The 12,900-nt window shown below is 43.8% G+C and overlaps 4 protein-coding genes across 4 annotated transcripts in view; 2 read left to right on the top strand and 2 right to left on the bottom strand.

Annotated features, from left to right (window-relative positions):
• Positions 1 to 65: 65 nt before the first annotated feature.
• Positions 66 to 775, bottom strand: LOC110680857 (histone H2A). Its single transcript, XM_021856649.1, has one exon. The coding sequence runs from the start codon at positions 571 to 573 to the stop codon at positions 199 to 201; it is 375 nt and encodes a 124-aa protein (XP_021712341.1). The 5' UTR covers positions 574 to 775; the 3' UTR covers positions 66 to 198.
• Positions 776 to 6,171: 5,396 nt separating this feature from the next.
• On the top strand, positions 6,172 to 6,647 carry LOC110680859 (histone H2B). The gene has a single exon (XM_021856651.1). It carries the CDS (start codon positions 6,216 to 6,218, stop codon positions 6,588 to 6,590), a length of 375 nt encoding a protein of 124 aa, XP_021712343.1. The 5' UTR covers positions 6,172 to 6,215; the 3' UTR covers positions 6,591 to 6,647.
• A 1,790-nt stretch (positions 6,648 to 8,437) lies between these two features.
• LOC110680855 (histone H1B-like) lies at positions 8,438 to 9,280 on the top strand. Its single transcript, XM_021856648.1, has one exon. It carries the CDS (start codon positions 8,497 to 8,499, stop codon positions 9,175 to 9,177), a length of 681 nt encoding a protein of 226 aa, XP_021712340.1. The 5' UTR covers positions 8,438 to 8,496; the 3' UTR covers positions 9,178 to 9,280.
• A 3,348-nt stretch (positions 9,281 to 12,628) lies between these two features.
• The window catches only part of LOC110680860 (histone H4), an 898-nt gene continuing 626 nt past the window's right edge, over positions 12,629 to 12,900 (bottom strand). The window contains exon 1 of the mRNA XM_021856653.1: positions 12,629 to 12,900. This exon is cut by the window's right edge and continues 626 nt beyond it. The gene's annotated coding sequence lies outside the window, so the exon portion shown is untranslated.

Here is a 12,900-nt window from a genome sequence, read left to right as displayed (position 1 = left end):
GGCGAGTGGCTGACGTGCTGTGTGCCGATAGTAGTTGGATATTATTTGCAATTGACACCTAGACGTACTTATACAATAGTTTACTTTACACCAAATACATAATTTCGAACAACTCTCTAGCGGTAGAACGAATATTGTCGTCCTGAAAAGGACGGTTTTGGTTTGATGCGCACGGTCTTCAGTCGAGCGGGAAGTAATTTAGGCCTTCTTTTCGGTTTTCTTGGGCAACAGAACAGCCTGAATGTTTGGCAACACACCACCCTGTGCAATGGTAACGCCAGACAGCAGTTTGTTCAATTCCTCATCGTTACGGATGGCCAACTGCAGATGACGGGGAATGATTCTGGTCTTCTTGTTATCACGAGCAGCGTTTCCCGCCAATTCCAGAACTTCAGCAGCCAGATATTCCATGACGGCAGCCAAGTAGACTGGAGCGCCAGCACCAACTCGCTCGGCGTAGTTGCCCTTCCTGAGCAGACGGTGGATACGACCGACCGGGAACTGCAATCCTGCCCGGTTGGAACGGGACTTTGCCTTTCCCTTAACTTTGCCTCCTTTGCCGCGGCCAGACATTATGAGATAGTAGGTTTGAGTTTAACTAACAGAGAAACGTTTACAAAGCGTACGTAAACTGTACTGATGGGGAATCGCCAGAACGAGGGTTATTTTATACATGCGCAGCACTGCGATGTACCAATACCAGGGAGGTAGAAGTGGAAACATCGAAACAGCAAACAAATCGAAGGGGCGTAGCGGTGCTCTCTATTCTACGAGTATAAAAGATAAACCGCTCCGGTCGAACGGCATCATCATCATCAGTTTTCAACCACCAGCGCGCGCGGACGTGTATTCGAGAGCGAGTATTTTCCGAGCGAATCAACAGTGAGCAGTGCAGTGACATTCCAACCGATCGCGGTTGAAGAAACAGTTAACCACTTTTCAGTGGTACAGTGACAGTGACAGTAACAGTGATACGGTAAAGACTTTATACCATTAGTGTGAAAAAAGTGATACAGTGCAAAGAGAGTCTTTGCGCGAAGAAGTGCGAACGAGCATGGCGGCGAGTTCGGGGTGGGACCCTGGGCTTCCCCCCACGGCGTTCAATGGCGGTCCAACGGTTCCGGAATGGATGGGCGGCGTAGGCATCGGCCAGCTGCAAATCCTTTCCTTGTATGCAACGGACGGTGAAACGAAGCTGTGCCCATTTATCGTGGGCAAATCAATGCAGGACCTCGTCGGCGAAATCGAAAACACCACAACGGAAGCGAACGGGATGAAGTATGTGCTGCGAGTACGTGACGCTGGGCAGGTAAGGAAACTGCTCAGCATGAAGAAGCTTTTCAACGGAATGGCGGTGACGGTGGAACTCCACCCCGTCTTCAACAAAAGGCGCTGCGTGATTTCATGTCGTGAAATCCAAAACAAGACGGAACAAGAGCTGATGGAATGGCTGGCCAAGGACGGAGTGGTCGGTGTAAAACGGATCACCCGAATGCAGGATGGCAAGCCGGTTAATACCCCAACTGTCATTCTGACGCTGAACGGAACAGCAGTGCCCGAACACATCAAGGTCGGACCACTGCGTATCAAGACACGCATGTACATCCCGGACCCGATGATATGCTACAAGTGCTTCAACTATGGCCACTCCAAACTCCGGTGCAAAGGCGCTGCAAAGTGCCGAAACTGCTCCAAAACCCACGATCTCGAAGGGGAGTGCAACGCTGCCCCTTTCTGCCAGCACTGCCAAGGTGCCCACGGACCTGCTAACCGATCCTGCCCGGTGTACGCGATGGAGAAAGAAATCGTTAGGCTGCGATTCACCAAAGGCATTTCCCAGGAAGAAGCGAAGAAGCAGATCCAATCCGGCGGCGGTTCCTATGCTGCCGTCAGCTCAGCAGTTCAACAGAGGTTGGTCAACGCCCGTACATCTACGGGACAATCGGATCAACTGAAAGCCAAAGACGACTTGATCAAGCAACTGACCGAAACCATCAGCAAGCTAACCAGCAGGATCGAGGAACTTGAAAAGAAGTGCACCAGTAAGAAGGAGAAGAAGCGATCCCGCAAGATCCAGATTATGAAGGATGAAGGTAGCGGCTCCGAAATGGAAACGGATTCCAGTGCCAAGCAGAGTGCCCCCGGACAACCCAGTGTAGGCGTCTCGAACCAGGTAAGTGCTGTCCTTCCAAAGCCAAGCGTTCAGAAACACAAACGTCATCCAACCACGGAAATTCATGCCCCCATTGTTAAAAAAGCAAGTGCTGACCAATCGCAACAATCTTCTGATCTTGCTTATCCCCCATTCAACTACAAATCTCCCCCAAACCACCCTGGCACTCTCGACCAACTGCAAACTCTAATGGATTCCACTCGTCTCAACTCCCCTCACTCACAATCTCACAATGGCCAACACATCAAACCCCATAAATAGTCAATCGTCCTCTAACCAACCAACTCAATCCTGCCTAGCATTACAATGGAATCTCTTCGGACTTAAAGGTAAACTCTCAGAATTACAATTATTAATTTCTCAATTCAACCCTATTGCTTTAGCGTTACAGGAAACAATGATTCCCAATTCAACATCAATAAACTTCATCAAAGGTTATGATCTGTACATTTGCGAAAACCCTGATAATCCCTACAAAACCGGTACAAGTTTAGCCATAAAATCTGATATTCCTCATCGTAGAATTTCTCTCCCTTCATATGATTCTTTATTCGCAGTAGCCATAGAAATTGATTTCCCCTTGAAAATCACACTGGTTTCCATTTATATCTCTCCCTCACATAACCTCCCCATTAAAGCTAGTCTTGCCAAAATACTTGACCAAATATCATCCCCTGTTCTCCTAATGGGTGATTTTAACGGTCATTCAACTCTTTGGGGCTGCCATCGTAATGATGCTAGAGGATCGATTTTATGCCAACTCTTTGACGAATATGGCATGACTCTGCTGAACGATGGTAGTCACACTAGAATCAGTCTCTCAACTGGTCAATCATCAGCCTTAGACCTTTCAGTATCCTCCCATAGCCTCAATTCCCAGCTGTCTTGGATGGTCCACAATGACTGTTGTGGTAGTGACCATCTTCCTATTGTTATCCAACTGAATAGAGCTCCTCCTGTGTCTTCCTGCCGTCCTCGTTGGAAGTATGAGCTGGCTGACTGGCCTAGCTATCAAAACGAGGTCTTCTCGGTATTTTCCAACAGAGCCCCTTCCTCAGCTGAGGAATTCGTTCAACAATTGTTTGCCATAGCTACGCACCACATTCCCAGAACCAATGGTTCTCCCGGTAAAAAGTCGGTTCCATGGTGGAACCCCGAGGTTCGTTCTGCAGTCAAACTCCGTCGCAAAAAACTACGTGCTCTTCAGAAGATTGCAAAGGAAGATCGTAAAGACTCTACCACTTTTTCTGAATTCAAAGCTGCTAGGAATGCAGCCAGATCGGTCATTAAACAGGCCAAACAGGACAGCTGGGACGAATTCATTTCCTCAATTAACCCTGACAGTACTTCAAAAGAACTGTGGGACAAAGTCCATCGATTAAACGGTAGTAAAAGTAGACAGCCTATTAAACTAAAAATCAGTAATCAAATCACTGACAATCCTTCAATTATTACCGAACATCTTGCTGATCACTTTTCCCAATCATCTTCCTCCTCCAATTACTCTGATAACTTCATTTCCCACAAAAACACCATAGAAGCATCTCCTCCCAATTTCAATACTGATGAAAATCTAGAGTATAACTGTGATTTTTCATATGAAGAGTTAGATTGGGCTTTACACAGAGTCCACGGGTCATCAGCTGGCCCGGATGATGTAGGTTATCCACTTCTCAAGAACCTTCCCCTAATAGGTAAATCCATCCTCCTTACAATATTCAACGACATTTGGAACCGCGGTGAAATCCCTAACTCTTGGAAGGAAGGATTAGTTGTTCCCATTCCCAAACCCGATAAAGATAGAAATAATGCCGACAGTTTCCGCCCCATTACTTTATTAAACTGTATTGGGAAGATTCTTGAGAAAATGGTTAACAGACGACTCATCACTCTTCTGGAATCTCGTGGTTTACTAGATAATCGACAGTTTGCTTTCCGCCCAGATAAAAGCTCTGATGACTATCTTACCGAACTTGAAGATATCATTAACTCACACCTGGAAAGGGGAATACATGGTGACGTTGTATCCCTTGACCTGTCGAAAGCATACGACCGTGCGTGGCGTTTTCCCATTCTCAAATCTTTTGAAGAATGGGGAATCAAAGGTCGCATGGGTCATTACGTCCAAAGCTTCCTTCAGGATAGGAGATTTAGGGTCATCTTAGGCAACAACCGATCTGAGTTGAGATGTCAAGAAAATGGTATTCCTCAAGGTTCGGTAATTGCCCCAACACTCTTCCTTATCTGCATCCAATCGCTATTCAAGGACATTCCGCCCAATATCTTCATACTAGTCTATGCGGACGACATCACCATACTCACCTTCCACAGCATAAAATCTCTGTCCAGAAAACGAATTCAATCAGCAGTTCTGAGTGTTTCAAAATGGGCTGACGAACACGGTTTCACTATATCCCCTGAAAAATCCCAACTTCTACACATCAGTCGCAACAGAAAAAAGATGTCAAAACTCCCCGACATCATTTTAAATAATACAATTATAAAATCCCAAATATCCCTCAAAATCCTTGGTATTCATCTCGACCGAACCCTTAGCTTCAGGCAGCACCTTAATAGCGTCCGCAAATCCATCAACCAAAGACTTAATCTCATAAAAGTAATCGGCTCCCGTATACCTTGCGCCCACCGAACATCTATCCTACAAATCGTCAACAGTTGGATTCTACCTAAGATGTTCTATGGTGTTGGCCTCTTCAGCAGAGGTGGTGATTTGGTAAGCAACAAATTAAGCCCACTGTATAATAAAGCTGTCCGTCTAGCTTCAGGAGCTTTTGCTACCAGTCCCATCTTATCCATTATGGCTGAATGCGGACAACTCCCTTTTGACTATTCCTTAACAACTAACGTTGTTTCCAAAGCTATCAGATGGCTGAGTCTGGGGGGTCGAAATGACGTTCCCCTGGTCACACGAGCCTCTGACTTATTCCAATCCCTCACAAACCAATCGCTTCCAGAAATAGCCGTATTACCTAGATCCAAAACCAAGTCATGGAATCAACCCACCCCAAAAATAGATCTCTCTCTTCTAGATCAGGTCAAAGCTGGTGATCCACATTCTATAATTCAATCACACTTCAACAAACTCCGCTCTGAAAAATACTCCAACCACCTAACAATATATACAGATGGTTCTGTATGTAATGGTTATGTTGGTTATGGCATTGCTAGCTACTCTACACTCCCAAACATCAGTGCTGCCCTCCCCCCATCTTGTTCCATATTTAGTGCCGAAGCATATGCCCTTCTAAAAGCCACTCACCTCTGTTCCACCCTATCGGATCATCCCATAGTAATCTTCAGCGATTCTGCTAGTTGTCTTCGAGAAATGGATTCTTACTCCTTGAAACACCCCTGGCTTCAGGAGGCCGAAAGACTTGCTTTGGTCAACAGAGCCACCTTCTGTTGGGTGCCAGGTCACTCTGGCATCCACGGTAATGAGGAGGCTGACCGGTTAGCAGGTGTAGGTCGCAGCATGAACCCAGAGGATGTTTCTATTCCATCCATCGACGCTCAGAGATGGACAAAGGAGAAGATCCATGACTCCTGGAGCACTAAATGGTACAACAGCAGGGATATTGCTCTCAGAAGATTAAAATCATCCACTTTCCCCTGGCCCGATAACATTAACCCCAAACATCGTCGCATTTTAACCCGTTTACGAATTGGTCACACCCGTTTAACCCATAGTTACCGTATTGACAAAATAGATCCCCCTACTTGCACATCTTGCGGTACCCCCTTAACTGTCCACCATATTTTGATTGACTGTCAATGTTACAACACTGAACGCTTGGCTTGTAATTTGGACGGCACCCTGGAAGAGACGTTATCGCCACCAAACGAGGAAGCTTTAATCGCATTTTTAACCACCACCGGATTACTGGACCAACTGTAAAACCCAGCGATAAGGGACGAATGACCTTCGGGTTAAAGTCCCTCTCAAACAACAACAACAACAACAAATCGAACGGCATCAGTTTCTGTTTCCCTTTGGATCGAAAACAACGTCAAACCTATAGCGATGGCACCGAAAACCAGTGGAAAGGCCGCGAAGAAATCCGGCAAGGCCCAGAAGAACATTGTCAAGGGCGACAAGAAGAAGAAGAAGCAGCGCAGGAAGGAGAGCTATGCCATCTACATCTACAAGGTGTTGAAGCAAGTCCATCCCGACACTGGCGTTTCTTCAAAGGCTATGAGCATCATGAACAGCTTCGTCAACGACATCTTTGAACGTATTGCCGCCGAAGCCTCCCGTCTTGCTCACTACAACAAGCGCTCGACAATCACTTCCCGCGAAATTCAAACCGCCGTCCGTCTTCTGCTTCCAGGAGAATTGGCTAAGCATGCTGTTTCCGAAGGCACCAAGGCCGTCACCAAGTACACCAGCTCCAAGTAAATGACGACCGACATCGAATAATCGCAGCAAACCAAAAGGCCCTTTTCAGGGCCACTATTTCAATCATAGAAAAGAGTTAAATTCGGAAAAAATGACCCTTCGCAGCGACTGTAATACTCAATAGCTAAACCGACTGTTTCGTAATGGCGAACATCATACCACCCCATCGTAGTTTGCTTACATGATTCAATGTCAAATTGATCCCCCGACTACTTGTTACCAACCTTTGGTTGTTTCAAAATATCTACTTGGACCTCTATGCTTTGCAAAAAGCCTGACTGAACTGACAATACTTACCGAATAGTGCAATGACGCCCTAAACTCAACCTGTATGATTTGCTGCCTACTTTCAGGTATCGCACAGAGAGAAAATAATATCATTATGAGTGAAACGGTCTGCCTTCTCGTATCAGACAGCAGCAAAGCAATATATCGATCTAGCCTAGTAGCAAAAGTAACATATTCAACAAAGTGAGTGAGCTATTTAGTGAGCCCATTACGTTAGAATCTCAAATCACGCCAAAGTACGTGAACTTAATTTCAATCTTTTAAAATATGAACCATGGAGCTCATGCTACGCTCATGGACGGCGCCGTTTGTGCTAGTGGTGAAGGTAGGGCATTAAATTTTCCCTATTGAGGTGTCCTTGTTCTCCGTACCGGAGCGGGTTCCACCAGGCCTAACGACAGACATTATATATCAGTACTCAGATCTTCAAGGCTGACGAGCAATCAATCAGTTCTACAAATAATCAACAACTGCAGCAACTTTCGGCTGCATCCCGAAAACGATTCTTAAACCGGAAACGTATAGGTGCCGTATGTACACGTACATTGTTTGGTGCTCACGCGTTTTTCGGTTTCACATTTCGGGGATCGATTACCAAAGCTTCTTTTAATTTCTTGCTTACATGGAATTAACAGTAATGAAACCGACAGAAAGTTTAATTAACCAAACTACAACAAACGCGGCACTGACCTAACGCGTTGATTCTTATTCAGGGCTATGCATGTCCTACAGACTCGCACTGGCAGCGATGTTCTTGCGGGGTGTGCTGTCTGATATTACAGATTGTATTTTATTGTAGCGAGTTTGCAGTTATAAATTTCAACATAAACCAAAATCTTAACTAAACATTCACTATCCTGTGCAGTGCGGTGGCATCGATGGCTAAGGCAACGCATTTGTTGAAATTGGACAATCAACGGTGGTATATCTCAAGCGGGTGAGAGTTGCTTTGTTTTTAAACGATTATGAGTTACATGACTATTTTGTTTACAGATTAAAATAAAATTGATTGATTGACATTTTTATCGAGCCCATGTTGTGGGTATGGTTTATGGAAAACCATCAAATTAACATTGTTAAAAGTTTACTTAAACCAAACCCACGAACATCGCCCGTCAGCACTGGGAATGACTTTGTTTGAGACCTGTTATGAGCCATAAGGTAACGGATTTTTCATAATATATGAATGTAAACGCAAAGAGCGACTATTGATGTTTCTAAATTCATTACCGGCAAGCATGATAGCATTGTTTCAATAGTTGCTATTAATTGTTTTATCTAGCGAAGCCACACCATATGAAGCACGAGTGCCATTACGACATGTTTACGTGGTACTTTTCTCAATGCCAGCCCAGTGTAGCGGTAATGGGCTGCTAGCGAGATTCATATACTCGCCAGACGGACATACTAAAATGTAAATATGTTTAGTGAAGAACGGAAAACTGAGTTTTAGAAAGATGTTACCAAAAAAATATACAATATTTCACGAACAGTCATTCAGTGGACGACCATGTCTGCATCCCTAACACAGACATCTCTTCCGAACACCGTACTGTTGCCAGATTTGTCTTCATTCGTTTACTCTAACGTGTAAGCATTACTATTTCTGCCTTTCAAAATGTCTGAAGTCGCCGCTGAAGCCGCTGCCGCAGCCCCTGCTGTCTCGCCAGCCAAGGCCAAGAAGCCAAGGGCCCCTAAGGGACAGGGCAAGCCAAAGAAGCCATCGACCCATCCCCCGGTGAACGATATGGTGGTTGCTGCTATCAAAACCCTGAAGGAACGGAACGGATCCTCCTTGCAGGCCATCAAGAAGTACATTGCTGCCAACTACAAATGCGATGTCGCCAAGCTTGCCCCATTCCTGAAGAAGGCGCTGAAGAATGGTGTCGAAAAGGGCAAGTTTGTCCAAACCAAGGGAACTGGTGCCTCCGGATCGTTCAAACTGAAGGCTGATGCTAAGAAGGCCGCCGGTGAAAAGAAAACGAAGAAGGCCGGTGAGAAGAAACCCAAGAAGGCTGCCGGAGAGAAGAAGAAGGCTGCCAAGAAACCAGCTGGAGAGAAGAAGGCCAAGAAGCCAGCCGGCGAAAAGAAAGCCAAGAAGCCAGCTGCAGCGAAGAAAGCCAAAGCTGCCGGTGCAAAGGCTGCCAAAAAGGCCGGAGGTGTAAAGAAGGCTGCTGCCCCGAAGCAAAAGGCCACCAAACCTTCGAAGACCGCCGCAAAGAAGCCAAAGACCCCAAAACCGAAGAAGGCTGCCCCAGCCAAGAAAGCTGCCGCAAAGAAGACCGCTGCCAAAAAGTAAAGTTAGCAACTTTCGGAAGCACCCGCAACTGTACTGTGAAACAGTATTCATTATCCAATCAGTCCTTTTCAGGACTACCAATGAAGATCATATCAAAGAGTTACTACTAAGAATATTCCTTTTACCGTACGATCGATGATTTTCTCAAGGCGAATCTCAAGGTGAAGAGCACACATCTAGACAGTCTTTCAAGCTGATACCTTGACCGATTGGTCACTCGATAATCAATCGAACAATTTGTTTTCAACTTGAATTTCTGAAATTATGCTCTTGCTTGACGATTTGAGGTGTTGCTTCGTTCGTTTTTTTTTTTCTTTTTTTTTTCAATAATGAACAACGCACTGATCTCGAACTGCAAAAGGGCCAGGCAGAGAGGTAGGTCCAGTCCCAACCAGTAGAGAAAAAAAAAAATAATAAATAAATAAAAAATAAAACAAAAATACCAATCTTGGGTAAATGGTATTCAAAATTCCAAATCTTGGGTAAATGGTATTCAAAATCTACTTACATGCTAACTCCAAGGATGTACGCAGCCCATTTTTAACACAAAATAATAGCCAATTTCCTTATCGTGTATCTCGGGGGTTTTCCTTTTCGAGGTAATACAAACTGTTGCTGATGGTGTGTCTCATGCTTCTTTGCTGGAAAGCATAACTATCACTGTTCTATCCACATTGGCGGAGCTCAGCATCGCTTCCGATGGAACGGTTGCTTCTATTTTTCACTGATCACTTTATGCGTTTAAGGAAGCAGGATCCATAATTGTTTTTCGATCATTCAAACCCGTAGCCGTTAAGGCGAAGCAGGCCGTCGTTGAAATTTGTACGCGTCGTTAATGATTGTTGCTAATTCATCTCACGATTTCGAATCGAAGAAAATCAGTTGAAAAAGTATCAGCATACTTTATGCATGTTAGCGCGTACAGTGATTCTTTTTCAAGTCAATATAAACTATCACGACTGAGTTTTATCACTTTGAAATGCATGCTGAAAAGTCATCATTGTTGCCAAAACGAATGACGGGCCTTAAGAAGTTTTGCATTATAATGTGTTTTGTTTTAGAATGATATTCACAGTATAACATTCGTAATATTCCGTTTCGAATGAACGACATCCAAATGATAAGAAAAATGAACCATTCACAATGGATTTTTTTTTTCTTTATTCTTTATTTCTTTATTCAGGAAAAGATAGTTTTACGCTGTTTATAAATATGAGTTTATTGTTAAATTTTATTGTGGCTGATCGACAAATGCCTAATGGTTCGATGTGTTGTTGTATGCTGGGGAGTTCCGTTTCTAATAACCAAAATTCAAAGTAAAATATACAAATAAAGGCACACTACGCATAGAGGAGTTTAATTCATTCATCGTTATTCGGTTATTAGGTCAGTGGATTCTGAAATTGGGCGAAATGGATGCGGATAATACGGGGCGTTGTTAGAGTGTGAAAAATCAAAACTGGAAGACCCAACATTGGAATAGAAGGGAAGGTTGTTCGCAATTAAAAGAGGCAAAGCATAGGCACAAATGACATAAGTTATACACATGACTGCCAAACTGTCTCAAGCGCCCACAAGTTCACTAAAAAGCCGTCCCCATACTATGAGACCGAAAACACTCATATTGTCAACAACAACAGTCACCCCACAGTTATGGATAGCACTCTGATATGGATCAGAGTTGGATTAAAACGGGAATATCTCATCAAACAGAGTTGCAATTACGCAGAACACATTTTACCTACGTGAGCCATAAATCTGTGCAACATCGCAATCAATTATAAAATGCTCGATCATATTTTTTCCGACCGTATTCCCACAAACGTTGATTCATAACTGTGGGGCATTGAAACCCGTACCACAGTTATGGATCATTTATTTTAATCATGTCTTGTTCAGAAAAGTGACCCTTAGTTGATCCATAACTGTGGGGTGACTGTAGTTGCGATTGCACCTTCCGTATTTTTTTTTTTTTTTTTTTTTTTTTTTTTTTATGAGCCATACTGTACGCGCGTCGATTTGCCGTTGAAAACCATACCATACCATAGATTCCGAAAGAAACGCCAAAAAGTATGCTTTCAGTAACATACCGTTCACTTACCCAGCAGATAAAGTGCTGTTGTAGTGTTTTGATCCACTACATACATGGACCCACCTCTCTCACTGATCCCCATCTTCGGGACTATCGAAATGCAGTTTTGAATGAGGAAAACCGTGTTCTTCTAGACTTTATCAGGTTTCTCAGCTGAGGTAACCGTTACAAACTTAATCATACCGCAAGGCGGGGTAACTTTGGTAGTTTTGTGGAGTATAATCTGATTATTCCTGCACACTGTAGAAAACATTTTTATCTTAAATTTTGCCGTCGAAAGTTGGCATTACCGTAAAACGGGGTAACTTTGATAGTGCGTGACCCACAACATACTGAACGAAATAACAAAGTTTCTGTCAATCAGTTAAGCAAACCGAATGCAGAAGTAAAGAGTATTAGTATGACACTTCGCGTCAAAGCTATTTTCGTTGGAATCAAGTAAATTTGAGAATTTATATGCAAATATTAAAAATTTATAAGATTTTCCCATTTTTTAAAAGCTCACAAACAATCTGTTCTACGATCACTATTCGATGAAGCCATAATGAGTTCGTCACTTGTCCTTGACAGCCTAGTTGTAGTAGAACATGAATTCGGACTCAAATCTCTTAGCGAATACCATGCTTACATGGTGCTTTGTGATTGCACAGATCACTCGAGTTAGTTTTCGCGCGTTTCCGAAGTAATTTTGCACCACAATCTGGGTGTGTTAACGATGTGGATGACGACGTTGGAAGCGGTTTGTGGGTGCTCAGTCGAAAACGGATTATCAACTGGTTTCATAGTTTTGTTTAAGATGAGTGAAATATGATGACACACATTCATTATATACAATCAATCACTGCACGGTGGTATGCGCCAGATGCTCAACAACGCATACCGAAAAAAATGAAGTTAAGCAAAACAAGCAAAAACGGAATGGTACAGTTATGCAGAATCAGCACGAACGATTGCTACCTGACAATGAAGTCCGGGTAGGAGATGCATGCACGTGAGTGGTATGAAGCTAGATGGAACTTGTGTGGATAGTTGAAGGCGTCAAAACGAACGATTTAGGTAGTAACTGTTTCTTGAGATTTCGCCGAGCTGGTTATCGTATTCGCCCTGCTAATACAGCGTAAACTTGGAAAACAGGAATAAACTTATCTGAACTCTTGAGCAACAACAAAACACACAGCCTGATGGCTACGAATGACACGGGTAGGAGATGCATGCCCAACAACAACAGTTATGCAGAATCAGCACGAACGATTGCTACCTGGCAATGAAGTCCGGGTAGGAGATGCATGCACGTGAGTGGTATGAAGCTAGATGGAACTTGTGTGGATAGTTGAAGGCGTCAAAACGAACGATTTTAGGTAGTAACTGTTTCTTGAGATTTCGTCGAGCTGCTAATCGTATTCGCTCTGCTAATACAGCGTAAACTTGGAAAACAGGAATAAACTTATCTGAACTCTAGAGCAACAACAAAACACACAGCCTGATGGCTACGAATGAAACGGAGAATGTGTCGGGAGGAGGGGTTTACGAGTCGTTCATGACGGCAATCAAAAACTTGCTTGTTGGATACATAACACCGTACGATGGCAGACTGCTATTAGTAATTGAATTTTGACCTGATAACTCTTTTG

Source organism: Aedes aegypti, unplaced genomic scaffold (assembly GCF_002204515.2).
Source record: "Aedes aegypti strain LVP_AGWG unplaced genomic scaffold, AaegL5.0 Primary Assembly AGWG_AaegL5_hic_scaff_1910_PBJ_arrow, whole genome shotgun sequence".
Lineage (NCBI taxonomy): Eukaryota > Metazoa > Arthropoda > Insecta > Diptera > Culicidae > Aedes > Aedes aegypti.
Note: the sequence above shows the minus strand (reverse complement) of the source record. Positions and strands in the feature narration are given on the sequence as shown.

Excerpts from the sequence above, each read along its gene's own strand:
- LOC110680857 (XM_021856649.1), bottom strand. The coding sequence starts at position 573 with ATGTCTGGCCGCGGCAAAGGAGGCAAAGTTAAGGGAAAGGCAAAGTCC.
- LOC110680859 (XM_021856651.1), top strand. The coding sequence starts at position 6,216 with ATGGCACCGAAAACCAGTGGAAAGGCCGCGAAGAAATCCGGCAAGGCC.
- LOC110680855 (XM_021856648.1), top strand. The coding sequence starts at position 8,497 with ATGTCTGAAGTCGCCGCTGAAGCCGCTGCCGCAGCCCCTGCTGTCTCG.